The 21,502-nt window shown below is 39.0% G+C and overlaps 1 protein-coding gene across 2 annotated transcripts in view; it reads left to right on the top strand.

Annotated features, from left to right (window-relative positions):
- tjp2b (tight junction protein 2b (zona occludens 2)) overlaps positions 1-21,133 on the top strand; it is a 58,424-nt gene extending 37,291 nt beyond the window's left edge. For both annotated transcript variants that reach the window (XM_083555288.1, XM_083555287.1), the window contains 16 exons: positions 4,279-4,390; positions 6,661-6,776; positions 7,612-7,675; positions 8,491-8,641; positions 10,814-10,922; positions 12,063-12,282; positions 12,384-12,562; positions 14,359-14,454; positions 14,898-14,977; positions 15,064-15,274; positions 16,021-16,121; positions 16,449-16,673; positions 18,120-18,272; positions 18,513-18,842; positions 18,930-19,012; positions 19,887-21,133. In XM_083555288.1, coding sequence (XP_083411414.1) covers positions 4,279-4,390; positions 6,661-6,776; positions 7,612-7,675; positions 8,491-8,641; positions 10,814-10,922; positions 12,063-12,282; positions 12,384-12,562; positions 14,359-14,454; positions 14,898-14,977; positions 15,064-15,274; positions 16,021-16,121; positions 16,449-16,673; positions 18,120-18,272; positions 18,513-18,842; positions 18,930-19,012; positions 19,887-20,064 — 2,408 coding nt within the window. In that variant the 3' untranslated portion in view covers positions 20,065-21,133. The remainder of the gene's footprint in view (positions 1-4,278; positions 4,391-6,660; positions 6,777-7,611; positions 7,676-8,490; positions 8,642-10,813; positions 10,923-12,062; positions 12,283-12,383; positions 12,563-14,358; positions 14,455-14,897; positions 14,978-15,063; positions 15,275-16,020; positions 16,122-16,448; positions 16,674-18,119; positions 18,273-18,512; positions 18,843-18,929; positions 19,013-19,886) is intronic.
- Positions 21,134-21,502: the final 369 nt, after the last annotated feature.

Raw genomic sequence — 21,502 nt, 5'->3', positions numbered from 1 at the left:
GCTAATAACAAGGTTACTTCTTTATCCGAAAATCAGATCTTTATATAGTTTTTTATTAAAAATTTAAATCTTGACTATTTTGAGATTGGTCATATTTAGTTTATTGTAGAGGTCGACCGATTGATTGATTAAACTAGCAGTATATATATATTAAATTAGTTAAATATAACGTTGCTTTTGGAGAGCGAATGACGGAAACAATTAGAATTGCATTGTTAGCAAGCCTTTAACCAGCTGTAGTTTAGGCTACAGTCAGGCTCAAGGCTTTAATTTAAGCAATTTTCTGTATTATATTATATTACTATATTTTTTAATAGTGATAAACTCGCCAATAATTATTATATTTGAGATATTTTTATTTTATTTATTCTGTTTTTACTTTTCATAACACTCTCAAGGGAATTATTTTTAGATTATTTTTAGCATATAAACATAAAAATAAGCTGTTGCATTTTGGCTTCTTTAAAGCAAAGCACTGGAGCATGCAACTGATTTTATAACGGTTTACTTTACAACCTTTTTTTGTGGGTTTTCATTGAAAATTTTTATGTAAATAATTTGTTTAGGGTCATCTGTGCATCAATGCAAACTGTTTAGCAAGAATAAAAAAAATCTATGATTTTTCTTTCTTCACCCTTTAAAAATGTACTCTGACAAAGAATTGTAAAGCGTAGCATTGCAAGCTCCAGGTTCCGGTTATATCATAATACTAATGCAAATTATAATTGGTTTGTGCCTTTGATATTCTAATGAGTGTGCTTAAACAGATTTAAATCAGCATTCTTAGTGTGAGATGTTTGATCTGTTCAGCCTGCCACATCATGATTTAATATAAAACAGATGGAGCAGAGTGATAATATCAGGTACATATCATACACGCATATACTTATAAATAAATAAATGACTTATACTGTACATGTGTGTATCCATGGGTTTTCAGTATCAGTGGCCATCCACAAACATTATTTCAGCTGTTTCTTTTATGGTTCTTATTATTATTCACTTCATTATTCTTGGACCCCCTTGTGCAGGTTAATAGCCAGAGACCTGCACTGATCTGAAACTGTAATGGTTTTACAAGAGCAATTCTATTTCTGTTCTTTTTATTTTACAGATAATATGTCATACTTTTAGCAGATGGACGTCAGAGACACTGCAGCACACACTGTCCGGTTGCCATTAATCATTGTTATTGACTGTGCCTTAGCAGAATTTGTAAAGCTTTCAAGCCCATGCACTTAATATATTTGTGAAACCATTACATTTATGCACTTATATTTTTTGCTAACTTCAGTTTTTAATATCCGTCCGAATCAATAAACTATTTTATTCATTGGTAATTCTGTGTGGTGACTTGTTTTACTTTTGGTGATTAAATGGCAATTGGTGGGTGGGGTATAACTTTTTGTGATATACATTATTTATTTGATATTCATACTGCTGTAGTTATTAGCAACACGGCTCTCATAGTGAACTAACGCTGATATGAGTATTATACTGTTACTATAATGTAATATCTAAGCTTTACTTTGTGCCTGGTTTATAGACCAGACTGTAGGTTTGTCAGTATATTTAGGTCATGTTGGATTTGGAGGCAGACATGTTTCTAAAGGCAAAAAAAAGATTTAGACTTTCTCAGAATTGCTTGTTTTTGAGAAGTAGGGGGGAATTCATGTGAAAAATATAGTTAAAAATTAAAGATTACTTAAACTTTCAGGCAGGATTTAACCCCAGTCTTTGCCAAAATCCTAACGGACTTCCAGTGGAGGTGATGTGTGTTTACTCGTTACAAGCCTTTTAGTGTGTAATCCCTAATTACCAGACTACATCTAATCACATGATTAGATTAAATGTTTTCTCTTTGTGTGTGTGTGTGTGTGTGTGTGTGTGTGTCTGTATCTGTGTCTGTGTGTGTGTGTATTCCAATGCTAGCTTTTATAGTGTCCAATGTGTGCATTTGTTTCTTACTGTTGAGTGTGTATGACTGCGTGTGTGTATATATGAGAGATGTGTGTATGTTGATACATATACTGTACAGTATTGGTGTGATGTAAATAGCCAGATGTGATGTGATCAGGGAGTTGATTTTGCTGTGGAGTGACTGTACAGCTCTCTTATCTTTCCCTTCTTGGAGGATTTTAGTTTCTTGTGTGTCCTACAGGCTGTAATTACATCTCCACCCTACAGATGGGAACACTCGAACACTCGTTTTTACACATCTCTGATTAAAACGGAAAACTCTCTCTCTTACTCTCTCACATATATGCACTCTTATTTTGCAGATTAAAAAAGACATTTCATTATTTACAGTAGGGATGCACCGATCCCATGTTCCATCTTAAGGCAATAGTTATATTAAGAAAACAAACAACCTTACAGAAACTCTTTTAAAGCATTGATGCAAAACGTTTGCATGATGATGACATGATTGTATTTGTATATATAGGAATATGCTGTGTTTGAAGTTCAAACATATGAAGAGGGGTTGCATTTGTTTGGGTTTTGCATGGCAGCAAGTCAGTGTTTACTATATCCTTAACTATACCAAATGGACCTAGTGGTGACCATGGCAAAGAAAAACTCCCTGAGAACGCATGAGGAAGAAACCATGAGAGAAACCAAACAAGCCTGTCCCTTTCAGTTTTGGGGTTACTCCTTGTGTCTCTTCTGATGTCTATTTAGTGTGTTTTAAGTATAAGAATATAACTGATTAGAGTCCTGGGGTGAACACGACACTCAATGGAGCTAAGAACCACTTATGATAAACAAAATGAGTAGCTCACCTCTAATATCTCATGATCCATGTCGTTAGTTATTTTGTCACATGACTCCCATAATTATTGTAACAATAATGTCAAGATTCCTAACAAAAAAAAACCCTGATCTATTGCATTGTGTAGCATCTTGTAAAAATAATTCCAAGGTTCATACCAAAAAATCCTGGTCTATTGCATCGTGCAGCGCCTATGAGAGTCACGTGATAAAAGAACTAATGACTGGGACTAAAAGAGTCGAAAGGTGAATTACTCAATTCTGTTTCCGGTACATAACCTACGGAGATTTTGCGATGCTTTGCACGTGTGTCCAGTAGAAAATTAACGAATCACTCTTTGAGATTACTCGTTCTTCTGAGTCACTTTAAAGACTCGTTCACAATTAATGAATCGTTCATGAATGACCCATCACTACTGTCCCTGTAAGATTGCCCTCTGAAGCACTGGCCTCTGTTTATGGCATAAAATCAATGTGTATTTCAAATCTGCCATTTTAGTGCAATTCTTATACACAGTATCTGATTGGTGCATCCCTATGGTCACATATTAATGACTGCTACTAGAGGACACATTATTTCTATTCCTGTATTTTCTTATTTAGTGCTCAACTTAGTCCTGCGCAGATGCTCTTGGCTGATATCTATGGCTGTGTGTATGTGTGTGTGTCTTATGCAAAGTAACAGAGTGTGTTTTAGGCATGCTGCACTGGCCACCACTGGCACTGCGAGGAGCTGAAGAGTTCTCTTAAAGCAGCGGACATGCTCTTAGGTTCACCTGCAGCACCCAGCTACACAGTAACGCCCTCCCTCTCTCTCTTTTTTTATCTCTTATTTCTCTCACCGTTTCCTGTTTGTCACGCAATCACTCTTACCTTGCTTTGTATCTTGGGATTGAATGTCGTACCTAACTTTTCTGGTCCAGATATCTGTTTCGTACCGGTGTCGTTTGTTATCCCGTCTCTTATTAACAGGAATTTTCTGAACTACCCTGGAAAAAGTAGAGCTTTAAGAAACGGTTCTTCTTTTACATGGAGATTGCCTGGAACATTAGAGCTCTGCTGTCCAAGACAGTTCACTGTATATGTATGTGTCTCTCGCACGTCTCATCAGCGGGGTAACGGGTGTCCTGTTCCATCAGATCTTACACACTCTTCTCTCTCTCTCTCTCTCTCTCTCTCTCACACACACCTTTTCCGTTCTGCCTCTTTGTAACTCATTTGAAGTTCAATACTGCCAAAACCTTACTGCCATTTCCCACTTTTTTTTTTCTTTCCCTAAACCCCCCCCCCCGAATGGCAACGGATGTGCTGGCGAAGCTGCCCTCCTGGTTTTCAGTGTGTTATGACGAGGCAGATCTTGACACATTAACACACAGTGAATAACTCTCAGAGTTGTGTGTAAACTCTATCTCTCGGGGGGCATCTGGTGGAGGGTTTTACAGCACTAGCACTTGAAATGCACCTCACTTTCTCATTTGAATTTCCGTTTTTTATTTTTTTATTTAGATATCTCCGAGATGGAATCCTACAGGTCATACTCACCACAAGATGACCAAAAGTCACGGCAGTCAGACATTTCCTCCCATTCATCCAATGAGCTGCCACGAGAGAGTGCCAGGTATGTTTATTTCTGAGACATTTAACCAGGGGTCCCCCAACCTTTTTTTTTCAGGGTCACATAATTTTTACTTTCTATAATTCGGGCTGGGTCAGTCACTAAGAATTACATGGGCCAGAGTATTTACATGTATTTATGATGCCTTCTAATGCTAGATTAGTTTATTTTGTTATGCACTGTACAGACAAATGAGCATTACTTTTAAAGGGGTTTTGAAGCCAATTAAAAGAGCATTATTACTATCATATTGACATTCTTTCATATTCATTGCTTTTGAAATTAAAACATTTACTTGTGCATATGCATATGGTTTGTGGGTGAATCTAACAAATAATTAGGCTTATGTTAATAACTAAAGGTCAACCAATAGTGGATTTTACAGATACCGATAGCTTGGTTGGATCGTACTTGCCGATAACTGATTGATGAACCGATCGTTTTTAAAATGGATACTGTTTAAAAAACAAACACTCAATGTAAAATAGTACTGAACTTTATTACAAAAATAAAAAATCTGTACTGAATTATGAAAATGTGCTAAAGGAAATAAATATGAATACAGTGGTACCTTGGCTTGCGAGTTTAATTCATTCTGGGAAAGAGCTCGCAACCCAAAATCACTAAAACCATTTTTCCCATTAAAAATAAAGGAAATTCACTCGATGCGTTCTACACACCCATAAACACACATAGAAAATTATTTTAAATTGTTTTGTAATGGTAATTATTCTACATATTATTACCCCTAACATCATAAATAAATAACAATAAATAGTTAACAATAATATACAAATAATGAACAAATTAACTGCTGTTTAACTGGGTTAATGCTGATCATCACGCCTTAGTACTTGTCCAAGAAATCTGCAATACAGTGCGAAATATTTACATTTAGCGGCACTTGGCAGACGCCCTCATCCAGAGCGTCTTACAACTGAGCAGGGAAGGGTTTTAGGGCTTTGCTCAAGGGCCCAGCAGTGGCAGCTTGGTGGTGGTGGGATTTGAACCTGTGATCTTCTGATCCGAAGCCCAATGCCTTAACCACTGAGCTCCCACCTCCCGTATTTGCTCGCTGACCGATACATCGCTCACAACCAAAACAAATTGTATTAAAATTTTTGCTCGTACACTGATTTGCTCGTATCCTGGGTTTATTCGCAAACCGAGGTTTCACTGTATGTTAATTATATCAATATAATTATATTATAAAAAATACATTTAATATAGCGCGCTACGTGCTGCGTGCCATCTGTAAAAACAAACAGCACATGGCATCAGTGATTCGCCTCCAGAAGCCAAACTATCAGTATTGATTTTTTCCGATAGTTGATAGTTCCTGAAATAAGGTCCCCTGGTGGTCTAGTGGTTAAGATGCAGCGCTCTCACCGCTGCGACCCGGGTTCGATCCCTGGTCAGGGAACCATCCCCAGCCACTCTCAGTGCCGGTCCCAAGCCCGGATAAATTGGGGAGGGTTGCGCTAGGAAGGGCATCCAGCGTAAAACATGTGCCAAATCAAACGTGCGGAGGATCCGCTGTGGCGACCCCTAACGGGAGAAGCCGAAAGAAAGTTTTATAGTTCCTGCAATAAACTATCGGGGCTTTGACCTCTAGTAATAACTAAGGGAAATTTATGTTTGAAAGCCAACGTTTATTATCAAATACAGATATGTATTGAATAAATTGAAATAAATTACATTTTCAAAATATGTCTCTGGCATTGTTCAGAGGGCCGTTTGAAATGTGGGGCTGGACCGTAGTTTGGAAACCCCTCCCTTAAACCAAGGACTCGCCATATCCCACTATTACAAACAAACAAATAAATAATACCAACAAATTCTGGGAAAATGATTAAAGCCGAAATTCGACCCCTTCAGGCGATTTGAGCATTCCTTACTCACCTCTTACCTACTGTGCAGTCTAGAGGGTGCAGAATTGTTATTTAAGGGTACTTTGGGCCGATAACTGTTCTTTTTATATGCCAGGAAGTGTTGATTTGCAGCAACACGGCACCATCTGTGAAAGGAACAAGCTCAGTTGTAGGGTTTTACATCCAAATATTCATAAATATCATATGCTTATACTCAATTAGAATAGCTAACAATGTTAAGCATGTAGTGCAGTGTTATATGCATTTGATTTAAATGTGTTATTTGATTTAATGTTTATTTGCTTGGATTTCTGTTGTATCTCAGTGAAATGGCTTTGCTATGATATATATATATCAAAGGAACTCATGAATTTTTCCCTATCTTGCTCCTCTTCTTTCCAGAGAGGAGCCCCAGAACAGACTGACCAAGATAGGTCCACCAGTGTCTCCTTACAAAGTTGCAGAAGAGGCACCTGCTGTGCAGGTAGAGCAAGAAGATCCACCACAGGATGTTCCAGGTACTGTGTTTATGAGAACAGAACAATAAACAATGTATATGTCTTTGCCAGTGACATCTCAAGGATAAAGAAAATAAAAGATTAACAATAACTTCAGCTTGAGATAGTTGAAAAGGCAATTACTATGCACTTTGGGATACGCAGACACAGTTCTGAACAAGAAGTAAACTATACTTGCTGAATATATATATGTATAATGCTTACTTACAAAAGCTTTTTGTGTCAATCATTTTAGATTTTCTCCAAATTACTAAACCACGTGTTCACACTATATAGACAAATGTTTATAGACACCTGGTTATAACATTTGTGTGCTTTTTAAACAGTATACTTCACATTAAGTGCCCATTTGCTGTTAGAATTATCTCCACATTTCAGAGGAAGATGTTTCACTAGATTTTGAAGTGTATTTGTTTAGATTTGTGCTCATTCAGCTACAAGGGTGTAGGTGAGGTGAGGAGGCCTGGCGTTCAGTCAACGTTCCAATTTATCCCAAAGGTTGTTTAGTAGGGTTGAGGTCAGAGCTCTATAGCATTAAATCTTCCACACCAAACCATAAAGCGTATCTTCATGGAGCTGCCTTTGTACACAGGGGCAGTGTCATGTTGGACCAGGTTTGGCGCTCAAGTGAAGGGATAATTGAATGCTTGTGCATCCAAAGGCCTTTTATGCAGTTATTTGCCTGCAGCATTGTGGTAACAGTTCAGGGAAAAACCTAAAATGGCTGGAAAATGCAGGTGTCCAAATACTTTTGTCTATATAGTGTATATGAGACAGAAGAAGAGGTGTATGTCAGACCGAATCTCATGCAAAAGTCATGTGTATTGGTTTCCAGCACCGATCAGAAAAACACCAAAAATTCTGCTGCGGCCGAGTCCTGAGGATGAGGAGATGTATGGGTGAGTACTGTAATTTTGTTGTATAGACTTATTAATGTGAATGTTTACTGTTGTTCTTTATGCTTTCTTGTTTAAAAGCTTTTGTGTCAGTGCCAGAGCACTTTACACAGTTTTGTTCTTACACAGTACTGGTGATTAAAACATGCCAACAGTTTGAGTATTTTTATGGCATAGAAACAAGATCTGCCTCAAAAGAAAAAAGAAAACAACAGGACACATGGGGTTCTTTTTCTAGCATAAAATTAGTGATCACTGAACACACCATGACTGTAGATTGACGTTGCATTGTACACAATTACATGGCAATAAACAATGCTTCTGAACCAATAAGAAACCAACACAACTTGGTATTAGTTTAATGGAAAAGGACAATATATTGCCAAAGCTGTACACACTTGATTATAAAAATGTTTTTGTCATCCTTTATTTAATATGGCATGAACAGACTAATGCATGCAGATGATCTATTAGCAGCTTTGCAGTCTTCAGTGATTGCCGGTACATGGTTGTGTAAACAGGACATGATGGAATCATATAGTGAATTCCTTGATAATAAGCCCTCCCTCCCTCCCTCCCTCCCTCCCTCCCTCCCTCCCTCCCTCCCTCCCTCACTCCCTCCCTCCCTCACTCTCTCTCTCTCTCTCTCTCTCTCTCTCTCTCTCTCTCTCTCTCTCTCTCTCTCTCTCTCTCTCTCTCTCTCTCTCTCTCTCTCTCTCTCTCTCTCTCTCTCTCCCTCCCTCTCTCCCTCTCTCTCTCTCTCTCTCTCTCTCTCCCTCCCTCTCTCCCTCTCTCCCTCTCTCCCTCTCTCCCTCTAGGCCAAACACTATTATGGTGAGCTTTCAGAAAGGGGAGAGTGTTGGCTTACGGCTTGCAGGAGGTAATGATGTGGGCATCTTCATCGCCGGTGTTCAGGAAGGAAGCCCTGCAGAGGAGGAGGGCCTTTGTGTTGGCGACCAGATCATGAAGGTACAGTACAACTACAAGCAAAAAGATTAGATGTTTCCAGTAAACTTATATATACAGCGGTGTGACACATGCGAACACAATTTTTAAATGAAGGTTTTTATTATTGAGAAAAAAACAAAATTCATAACTACATGGCCCTGTGTGAAAAACTGTTTGCCCCTAAACCTAATAACTGTTTGGGCCACCCTTAGCAGCAACAACTGCAATCAAACGTGGAATGAGTCTGTTACTGCGCTGTGAAGGAATTTGGGTCCTCTCATCTAAGCAGAATTGTTGTAATTCAGCCACATTGGAGGGTTTTAGAGCATGCCACAGCATCTCAATAGGATTCAGGTCAGGACTTTGACTAGGCCACTCCAAAGCCTTCAACTTGAGGTCATGAACAGATGGCAGGACATTCTTCTTCAGGATCTTTTGGTAAACAGCAGAATTCATAGTTCCATTTATCACAGCAAGTCAAACAAACAAGCAGCAAAACAGCCCCAGACCGGTTTACTACCACTACCATATTTTACTGTTGGTATGATGTTCTTTTTCTAAAATGCAGTGTTACTTTTATGCCAAATGTAATGTAACACAGACCTTTCAAAAACTTTTGTCTCGTCAGTCCACAGAGTATTTTCCCAAAAGTCTTGGAGATCAAGATGTTTTCTGGCAAAACTGAGACGAGCCTTTGTTATTTTTGCTCAGCAGTGGTTTTCGTCTCCTTCTTATGGTGGAGTCATGAACACTGACCTTAACTTAGGCAAGTGAGTCCTGCAGTTCTTTGGATGTTGTTGTGAGTTATTTTTGACCTCTTGGATGAGTTGTCGCTGTGCTCTTAGGGTAATTTTGGTCAGCCGGCCACTCCTTGGAAGGTTCTCCTTTTCCGGACTGATAGATCTCAATAATTTTTTTCTCATTTGTTTCTGAATTTCTTTGGATCTCGACATGATGTCTAGCTTTTGAGGATTTTTTTGGTCTACTTCACTTTGTCAGGCAGGTCCTATTTAAGAGATTTCTTGATTGTGAACAGGTGTGGCAGCAATCAGGCCTGGGTGTGGCTAGAGAAATTAAAGAGAACTCAGGTGTGATTAACCACAGTTTTAACAGAGGGAAAACAGTTTTTCACACTGGGCCATGTAGTTTTGGATTTTGTTTTCCCTCAATAATAAAAATCTTCATTTAAAAACTGCATGCTGTGTTTACTTGTGTTATCTTTTACAAATATTTAAATTAGTTTGATGATCTGAAACATTAAAGTGTGACAAACATGCAAAAAATAAATTATATATATATATATATATATATATATATATATATATATATATATATATATATATATATATATATATATATATATATATATATATATATATATATAATTTATTTTTTGCATGTTTGTCACACTTTAATGTTTCAGATCATCAAACTAATTTAAATATTTGTAAAGGATAACACAAGTAAACACAGCATGCAGTTTTTAAATGAAGATTTTTATTATTGAGGGAAAACAAAATCCAAAACTACATGGCCCAGTGTGAAAAACTGTATATATATATATATATAAAATGTATAAAGTATATGTATACTTATATAGACAAAAGTATTGGGACACCTGACCTTTCCTGCCATGTGGTTCTTCTCCAAACGGTTACCACAAAGCTAAAGACAGAACGTAGGAAGGAAGATTTTGAGTGGCCTACAATAGAGCATTGATCATAACACCTTTGGGATGAATTGGAACACTGACTGTACCCCAGGCCTCCTCACTCTACATCAGTACCTCACTTTACTAACACCCTTGTGGCTGAATGAGCACAAATGTCTACAAGCACACTCCAAAATCTAGTGGATTATCTTACCAGAAGAGTGGAGGGAATTATCAAAGACAAATTGGGACTAAATGTGGAATGTGATGCTCAAAAGGCACATACCATATTTATGACCAGGTTTCCACAAACTTTTGGCAAAATAGTGTGTGTGTGTGTGTGTGTGTGTGTGTGTGTGTGTGTGTGTGTGTGTGTGTGTGTGTGTGTGTGTGTGTGTGTGTGTGTGTGTGTTGTTTATATATATATATATATATATATATATATATATATATATATATATATATATATATATATATATATATATATATATATATATGCATATGCATGTTTTTATTAAACCGATTGTGATTCTGGCCTGCAGGTCAATAATGTAGACTTTCGAGGAATCATACGTGAGGAGGCAGTACTCTTTCTATTGGAGCTTCCTAAAGGGGACAACATCACTATACTGGCACAAAGCAAAGCTGACGGTGAGTCTTTATCCTTTTTTCTGTATACACTGAAAAATGTGACAGACATGAGAAAATCTTAAAAAAAAAAAACTTTGAAAGCTACTAAACTATCCAAAAACTGGAGTAATGCAGTGAACCAGTTATTTACGGCCATTTAAGGCCTAGTGGAATTCATGTAAAATCGGGCCCAGTACATTGTGAATGTGTTCCTCAATGAAAGAACAATTTTCACATATTTATGCGGAGTTAATACTGAAATTCTACACATTGACATTCAGTTATGGCTTGTGTTCGTGTTTGAGAATTTCCCCCTCAGCATAACTGTGTGCGGTGTTTATGTGAGAAATGCCTAAGCAACCATGACAGATTTAAGAGCTGCCCAGGCTGTTTGTTTAATATCTAATCAGGTGTGAAGTCACCCCGGTCTAATGCCTATGTGGTTCATGGTGAGTTATTAGATTTGGAGACCAACCAGAGTCACGCCCTACCTCACAGCATCCTACCAGGATAAACAGCACTGACCTTTGCTGTCAGCTACTCCTTTCTTTTTCTTTCTTTCTCACCAGGTTTTGCTGCCTGCTTGCTGTGAGAGAAAACTTAGGAACTTATAAAGAAATCCTGACTAGAGCTGCAGTTCTGCTTTTAGACATTTATTACAAACCTTAATTTCTCCTCTTTTATTGCTCTCGCTTTCTCATATAGCATATGGGAAGATAATAGAGTGGTAAAAACAAAAGAATCTTGTGATTTAAATGAAGTTTTCTGTCAAGTTGTATTTCTGTCTACTTGCGGCTGTATTACCTCGGATGTATCTTGTAGGCACTGGAGGCATTCTGTTCTGTCCTATTATTAACATTAGGGGTAAAAACATAACACACAACATCTGATGAACTTTGAAATGGACATCAACCATACATCAAATTTTTTAGTCCATTATTAGCTGTTAAATGTTCATGATGAAATGGGAATAAATCTTTAAATGTAGCTCTTTCCCTTTTTCACACAGATCTCAGTCTGTTTTTAGGAACTATTTATAGTAAAAAAAAAAAATCTAACCATGTTAAGGTCTTAACCAAAACTACACTCGTGTCTAAGATCCAATATTCTACTTGCAGTCACCTATTTGTGGTGTTGAAAGTTCCTCTATTTTTGTCTTAGTTTACAAAGACATTCTCGTGTCCGGCCGAGGAGACTCCTTCTTTATCCGGACACACTTTGATTATGAGAAGGAACAGCCGCAGTGCCTGGCCTTTTGTCGGGGCGACATCTTTAAAGTGGTGGATACTCTGTATGATGGCAAGCTGGGAAACTGGTTGGCTATCCGTGTGGGCAAAGACAACCAGCTTCTGGAGAAGGGTGTCATTCCCAACAAGAGCAGGTGAACCATGTGGTGAAAAGACAGACTTCTAGTGTAGAATGAATTTTTTATTATAATAATAGGCCCTTCCAACCTGCTCACCATTTCCTCTCCCCCTCCAGAGCTGAGCAGATGACTAATGTCCAGCACACTCCTAAAACCTCCAGCAGCGACAGAGCAGACTTCTGGAGACTCCGGGGCCAGAGAGCAGCTAAGAAGAAGGATTTGCGCAAGAACCGAGAAGATATGACCCTCGTTTCCACCCGCTTTCCTGCCTACGAACGGGTGGTGCTGCGAGAGGGTAGGATACTCAGAGACAGACAGAAATTTATTAATAGAAGGATATTGAAACATGTGAATAGCTGAGGGGTGTGTGGAAAATAATTAAACTGTTAAGCTCTGGTGCAAAGTGGCATTCATGAGGCAGTAGGTGCAGGAGCTGGTGCTGATTAAACTTTAACAACCTCGTTACAGCCAGAACCGTTCACCGGCAAACCCTTAGGGCAGAACTGACACACAGAGCATGTCTCATTCTCCCCATTTACAATACTGTAATGCATGGAATGGAAAAAAAAAAAGGGAGAAAAAACTTTTTATTTTAAAAAGTCAGAGCTAAAAATGAGCACATAAATGCCCACTCAAGTTAGCAACATAACTTTTTTCATAAACAATAACTAGCTTGATTTATTTGCAAACATTAGTAGTGAAGGTCGTTTTTTCCCCCCAAATCCTTTTGTTTTGTACCAAGAGCTTTTTAATGTACAGTAAAATAGGTTTAGCTTTGCAATTCCTTTGTTGCTGTGTAAAAGTTCATTTATAAGTCTTTACTTCATACTACATACATTTGAAAGAAAAGGTTGACCTTCTACTCACTTTTCAACATGTATATATGTATATGTATGTATGTATATGTATGTATGTATGTCCAAACCATCTCAATCGCACCTCCCTCACTTTGTCTCCAAAACGCCCTACAGTACATGCGCTGTCCCTTTAATGAACTCATTTCTTATCCTGTCCATCCTTGTTACTTCTAATGAAAATCTCATCTTCAGCTCTGCTACCTCCAGCTCCACCTCCTGTCTTTTATTTAATGCCACTGTCTCTAAACCATACAACATTGCAGGTCTCACCACAGTCCTATAAACTTTCCCTTTCACTCTTGCAGATACCCTTCTATCACAAATCACTCCTGCCACTCTTTTCCACCCACTCCACCCTGCCTGCACACTTTTCTTCACTTATCCAACACACTCTCCATTACTTTGCCCTGTTGACCCCAGGTACCACCTTCACCACCTCTTCTCCCTGCAACTGCACCACTTCACTGCTCTCCCTCTCATTCACACACATCTACTCTGTCTTACTCTCAACTGACTTTTATTCCCCTTCTCTCCAGCGTGTTCCTCCAGCTTTCCAGGCTCTTCTCAACCTGCTCCTTACTCTCACCACAAATCACAATATCATCCGCAAACATCATAGTCCATGGAGACTCCTGTCTGACCTTGTCAGTCAATCTGTCCATTACCACTGCAAACAGGAAAGGGCTCAGAGCCTATCCTTGATGCAGTCCAACCTCCACCTTCAACCAGGCTGTCGTTCTTATTTCACACTTTACTGCTGTCACACTGCTCTCGTACATGTCGTGCACCACCCTCACATACTTCTTTGACACACCAGACTTCCTCATACAATGCCACAACTCCTCTTTCGGCACCCTGTCATACACTTTCTCTAAATCCACAAACACACAATGCAACTTCTTTTGACCTTCTGACCTGATACTCCTCCATCAACATTCCGAAGCAAATAATGCGTCTGTGGTGCTCTTCCTCGACATGAAACCATACTGTTTCTTACAGATGGTCACCTCTTCTCTCAGCCTGGCTTCCACCACTCTTTCCCATAACTTCATGATGTGACTGATCAACTTAATTCCCCTGTAGTTACTGCAGGTCTGCTCATCTCCCTTATTCTTAAAGATCAGTACCAGCACACTCCTCCTCCATTCTTCAGGCATCATCTTACCTTCCAAGTAATATTCTTTAATTGAAGAGGGATTTTTTTTTGACTAACCTCTTCCTTTCTGTGCTGTAGCTGGTTTTCGGAGGCCTGTGGTTCTGTTCGGTCCGATAGCTGACGCTGCAAGTGATAAACTGGCCACAGATCTGCCGGACGAGTTCACCGTTGCCAGTGAGTGAAGACAAAACATTTTAAAAACTTACTCTCCTCGATGTAAGAAAGTTGACAATATTCAACTTGGAGAGGATGTTTGTTGAGGACACAGGCAGCTACTAGGAGAGCATTAGTTTTGTTCCAGATATTTTGTTCAGCTATACTTGCCCATGCCTAAAATGCACACACAGGAGGCACAATGATGCAATAGAAACACACTGTTTAAAGGAATAGTCATTTTTGGACCCCCAGATCTTCAAGTAACAATAATGAAGCTGGGACATAGCTGAGCAGCTTTGTTACAGAAGTGTGGGGGCAAAGCTAGTTTCAGGGACAGAAAAATCAAAACAGAATCCTGAAATGTATAAACTATCCACTTTATCCCTTTATTTGCAATGTTTTATTAAAAATGATGTGATCATGTCTATGATTTACTCTTTTCTGTGACGTCTGCTTATTAGAAACCGAACCTAAAGATGCAGGGTCAGAGAAGTCTTCGGGGGTGGTTCGTCTCAACACCATCCGACAGATAATTGAACAGGTAATGCATATGATTTATCGAACATATGCACATTGAACCTTGCATCACATCAAACTCATAATTTTTCTGGTTTCTGCTCTCCCTAGGATAAACATGCTCTGCTGGACGTGACTCCAAAGGCCGTGGACACGCTAAACTACACACAATGGTACCCCATAGTCATCTTCTTTAATCCAGAAAGTAAGCATGCGGTTAAGACCATAAGGCAAAGGATCATCCCTAACTCAAACCGCAGTGCCCGCAAACTTTATGACCAGGCCATCAAGCTCAGGAAATCCTGCTCACACCTCTTCACTGGTGAGTCCCGGAGATATGTATGTATGAATTATTGATAAATTATTGGATATTATTTATTTAGTAAGTGAGGAATAAAACACAACATGGCAACTGTAATAAATAGGTTTCTGTGATGGAATTACTCTTACCATTCTCCAGGTATTATTTATTTATTTATTATTATTTATTATTATTAATATTATTATTATTATTGCTATTATTGATATAAAGCCACATGCCCCCATATATTTCCCTCCTATACAACACCAATCTCCCAAAAATCACATGATTTTCATAAATTAAAGGAAGACAAGCCTGTTATTACTTGTATAATAGCACCTGTAATTATTTATCCCCTCTCCACCCTCTCTTTCTTTCCTCTCTATTAATACTAAGACAAAACAAAATGCAGGTCTTTATGTTAAGGAGAACCAGAAATGAAAAACTCCTCTGTTCTGCAGACTTTCTAATGTTTAAGAGCTTAGTTACAGATTTACATTTCTAAACCACTGATACTTGAGACTGTAATATTACAGTGCAGTACTGAACAGACAACGCTCCCATTTGATTTTAGTTTGTTTCTGAAAGCAGCAACATGCTTCAAAAATTAGTTTTTTTTTATTTTCACAGTCGATGGAGATGCGGTCAACGAAATAGGTCAATAGGTAAAGCTGCAGAACAAAGTGGTCAGATCGAATTGTCTTGATTTTCTCTTTCTCTTGGCTCTCTTGCACTCTCTCTTTCTGCTTGGTTCTTTACTATACTAGTCGTTATTGATCTGAACGCAGCCAACGACGCATGGTACGGCAGTTTGAAGGACTGCATTCGGCAACAGCAGACCCAAGCAGTGTGGGTCTCGGAGGGGAAGGTAAACACCAAACATCAGATTTCTTCATACAGATTCATTATCCCTTCTTTCACACTTCCTTTATTTCATCAACCCGAATTAGTGGTGTTAGTATATTTTCATCATCGCATGCCTTTGCTTTCTTTCATCTTATTGATTCATTAGTCGTATTAGACGTCTTTTGTTTCTTTCTGTGCTGTTTACTGTTCATCTTTCTTTGATTGTTCTCTACAGCTTTGTTTTTGTTTGTGTGTGTATGTGTATGTGTGTGTTTGTATGTGTATGTGTGGTTTGTTTTCTTGTTTGTGCTCCTGTCTGTACCCAAGATCCATCATGTGTCTCTTTTAGCTGGACGGGACGGCTGAGGGAGAGCTTGATCTCCATGATGACCGTATGTCGTACCTGTCGACTATGAGCGCCGACTATCTAAGCATGGACTGTCGCGTTACCAGCGACTACGATGACACGGCTGATGAGGGAGGAGCTTATACGGATAATGAGCATGAGGAAACGCTGGAGCGGCAGCGAGTGTCAGCAATTAGCCGATCCTCTGAGCCGGTCATGCCAGAGGAGGTCAGAGAGTATACACACACACACACACACACACACACACACACAGAGAGAGAAAGAGAGAGAATTAACAAATAGAACATTTTCTTCGGTATTCGCTCATGTGACTAAAAGCACACGGTCCTATGATCATATTACACCAAACAAATAATATAAACTCAAATATGAAACACTCACTCCACAGACACACACTGTGTGAAGGTCTTTGTTTTTTGGTCTTTGCACATTGTTATATGATCATGATTTTGGGTACATAGACCAGATAAATATCTTAATCATATTAAAAATCATCGAAGTTTAAAATAATATACATGAATCTAATCACTTCCGCCCCCTACTGTTTAATATATGTAAATACCACATTCCCAACCAACATACACTTTATTTACAAACCACAAAGTTGGCACAATTGTATAGGATCCCTTTGGATGCAATAGCATTTAATGTTTCCTTTATTTTAACTAGAAAAAACTAAATCTGTTACTAGATGATAATACCCCTGTGCACAAAGAGATCTCCATAAAGATCTGATTTACATGGGTTAAAGTGGAAGATCTTAAGTGGCCTGCAATAGAGCTCTGCCCTTAACTGTACCAAACAACTTTGGGATGAAATGGAACCCCAGGCCTTCTCACCATTGTTAGTAGCAGACATCTCTAAGGCCCTTGTGGCTAAATGAGCACACTTAGAATAATCTTCGCTCTTCTGGGAAGATGTTTCACTACATTTTGAAATGTGGTCTTAAATTTCTAACAGAAAATGGGACTAAATACAGAATGCAATGTTTAAAAGCACATACCAATCTTATGGTCAGGTGTTCACAAACTTCTGACAGCATTTCACATGTTTACAGAGTTGCTTCATTATCTCTTAATATCCTCTGCGTCAGGGCTTTAAAAACATGTTTTGCTTATAAAAGTATGGACACATTTTTAATGCATTAACAGTTACCTTTAAGTGACATTAGAGATGGATTTGAATAAGACCAATTGTAGTCATAGTTTTGTTTCACATTTGCATCTGTTACCTCTGCTAGCAATATGGATTTTGAACAGATGGGACATGATTTGAATTTGAAGCAGGGAGAGTATTTTGCTAAACCGACTATGTTGTCTGTTCCTTAACTTAAACAGGGAAAAGGAAAAGGAAAAGGAAAAAAAAAAGATATATATATATATTTGAAGGTCTGAAAATCCTCCCCTTTTTGAGCTAACATTTCTATAATTTCTATTCTAGTATTTTAATAAACTGCCTTCAATTGAATAATTGACCTGAATGCATGCGTAGAAAACTCAACTGATTTTTCTTCGATTGGATTTTCATGCATTTGTTGTCTTTGCTGTAGTATTTTTATTGAATAGCCATTTTTGCCCAGAAGAATCCAGTTATCCAAGTGAAACCTTATAAAACCAGACTATCCTTGTCTGTGATTTTGTGCTTGCCCTGTAGATTCTCAGGAAGTCCAGCCCAGAGATCCGTTTCAACTCCCGCATGGGCGTGCTGAACAGAGAGTCGCCGGTTGAAACCAGCCCTCCGGTAATGTCGACCTTCCTCCCTGAGCCACCCAAGGTCAGCCGCTCACCAAGCCCTGCAGTCATCCAGGTGTGTCATATGTCCCATGAAGCAAATCCACACAAAAAGGATAAAAATATATAGATTGGACTGTAAACCTACGAAAAAAACATGTAGAGATTATAACATTATGTACCATATGCTGTGATATCAGACTTCTGATTCTTCTGCCATTGTAAAACTGTTCATATTTGTGCATAATTAGAAAAGGTTTGGTTGACTTAGCGAGAGCTTCACCTGATTCTTATACATGGTGTTCTTTTCTCTCAGGTGAAACCGCTGGCTCAAGGTGAGGCCCCACACGGACACTTCAACCAATCAAGGGAGCCAAATGTCAGCAGCCCTGTCAACATTGAGCACCATCATGTTCAAAATGTACCCAGCATTAGCAAACCTCCAGTAGCGCTGAAGCCTCCCTCTGTGCCACGACCGCCCAGAGGTCTAATGGACAGCCCCATCAGGGACCGGGGGCCTCCTGTGCAGAGCCCTGAGGAACCCTCCAAAAAGTCCTTTCTGGGCAAGTTGAAAGCCTTTGAGAAGATGGACCAATTTGCAAGAGCACAAAGGGTGCTGGAGCTCCAGCAGGCCCAGGATGCAAGGGTAATGACCATGTGTGGAAGTAAAGAAAATCTGGTGTTTGTAAATTAAACAAAATATATGATATATGAACAATACTCTGTTTGCTAGTTTGAGATTGCTCAGAAGCATCCAGACATCTATGCCGTCCCTGTAAAATCTCCGAAACTGGACAACAGACCACAGCCTATTGGGTAAGAGCACTGTTTCCCCCTCAAGAGTAAGAAAGGTTTCCAAAACCCAAAAACCAGTAAGTCATGTCTACTTATTCCAGTTCTTGATACCATGGTAACTGTGTGTAGTGAGAGTTAGGGCATTAAAAATGACATCTGTCAGAAAAATGCACAGATTCTTCTCCATTTTCCACAATATCAGTGTGACAAACCGAAGACTGGCCCTTGACTGTCTCCTGCTGGAGAATATCAAACACGGGGGGGAATGTTTTCACCCAAACCATTGATGTATGTTGTTGATCTACACTATATTGCCGAAAGTTTGCGTACACCTGGTCATAAGTATGGTATGTGCTTTTTGCCCATCACACTCCACATTTAATCCCAATTTGCTCTCATAATTCCCTCCACTCTTCTAAGAAGATGTTCCACTAGATTTTGGAGTGTGCTTGTGGAGATTTGTGCACATTCAGAAAAGAGGGTGTTATTAAGGTGATGTAGGTGAGGTGTGGAGGCCTGGGGTGCAGTCAGCATTCACATTCATCCCAAAGGTGTTTAATAGGGTTGAGGTCAAAGCTTTTTGTAGCAGGAGATCTTCCACTCCACCCAATGCAAGCATATCTTCAAGTTTGCTTTGTGCACAGAAGCAGTGTCATGCTGGAACAAGTTTGGGTCTCCTAGTTCACATGAAGAGAAAATTTTATGCTACTGCATCCAGAGACAATTTAACTTTCAGCAACCGTTTGGAAAAGAACCACATGTGGCTGGAAAAAGTCAGGTGTCCCAGTACTTTTGTCCATATAGTGTATTTGAGATGTATTGTTGAAGGATACATTAGTCATAATGATTGCAACCCTAATGATCACCTTGTCTAACCCTGTTTCTCTGTACACAGATCCAGTGCGAGACCAGAACCTCAGACTCCTCCCTCCAAAGTGTCCTACTCAGACAGCATTACAACCTTCCCCAGCAAAGAGGACACGGGTGAGGAGGAGTACCGGCGGCAGTTAGTCGACCCGACCAAACACGGCTACTATCGTAACACACAAGAATATCAGGACACAGAGCTATAGAGCTTGTCTGCTTCAGCTCCACACACTTTTCCACCATTCCACTAGTAGGGCTTCCAACAGCTTCCAATGCCCAAGCCTTTCTGCTTATTTTTTTTCCTTATTTTTATTTTATTTCAGATTTAAATCTATCTGGACAAAATGGCAGATTTGTTAAAAAAAGAAAAGGAAAAAAAAGCTATATCTAAATATTTATGCCAGTTTATTTTTTTCCTTTGTGTGGAAGGAAGGAGCCACTTCTTTCCTGCCTATGCAACAACTTGGGTTTATTCCAAGCTAAGGAACCTTCTTGCCATGACTCTTTGTCTTTTGCTACTGTACATGACAACCTTAAGCCTGGTGTGCTCTACAGGCCAGCTTTTTTTTTTGTTAGTTTTTTATTTTATGAGCCCGATGAAGCAAAATGCCTGGTTCGCAAAGGCCACTCTTAAGAGTGTACACTTCTCAGCCTTTGCATTCTGTCATTTGTGGTCATGTGAGTGTATAATTATTATATTATATAATACACTAGATTTCATTACGATGTTTTGAAGTGCCTTTTACTTTCTGAGTACTTTCTAATATGGATGTGTGGGGACTTGACAATCCAGACCGCTGGACAATAAATATTATTCTGCTGCTCACAAGCTTCAAAGGGCAAACAGGGAAAAGACGACACCAAAACCCTTAATACTGTAATATTGTTCACCTGCCACCCCCGTCTTTACTGTTAGCAACAGCCAGGAGTATCAAAGTCTGTTCAGAGTCATGTTTCCCACAGCCTGGCTCAGGTTTGTGTCTGTGTGTTTGTGTGTATGAGAGAGTGCCTGAAAGGACGATTGTTTGTCTACTATGTTTGCTGTACGTTGCTTTACGTTGTTTTATTCCTCACAGCATTTCGTTTTGTTTCTAACTTCATTCTGTGTTGGTCTGCTGTACCTTTACATGCTGGTTGTAAAGTGCTTTTATATTTCATGAACAATATTTTGAAGGCCTCCAGTTTGTGTACATATTATACAGTAAAATGAGTGCACTAAACTGGACTTTAACACCAAATAAATATATAATAAAAAAAGGACTCTACTGAACTACAGCTGTTGGAATTTCGAATCTCGTTTATTATGTGTTCAAACATCCATATTGAAAGGATTATTTACATTTTTAGGATTACACCGACCAGGCATAACATTATTCTATAATAACATTATGACTCTATCTGAAACACTTAAACTAGTACTTTACGTTTTGTCATTGTGGGATTTATTAGGTAGCAAGTGAACATTCTGTCCTCAAAGTTGATGTGTAAGAAGCAGAAAAAATGGGCAGACGTATGGATTCGAGCAGGGAACAGTCGTGAAACCGACGAGTCTTTGACGTATGTAGGAAGTCAAGGATGACCCGTTTAAACCCGTTTTAAAGTAAAACAGCCTCTAGTGGTTGTAAGTAAAAGTACACCGAATAT

Source organism: Silurus aristotelis, assembly GCF_946808225.1.
Source record: "Silurus aristotelis genome assembly, chromosome: 11".
NCBI lineage: Eukaryota > Metazoa > Chordata > Actinopteri > Siluriformes > Siluridae > Silurus > Silurus aristotelis.
Note: the sequence above shows the minus strand (reverse complement) of the source record. Positions and strands in the feature narration are given on the sequence as shown.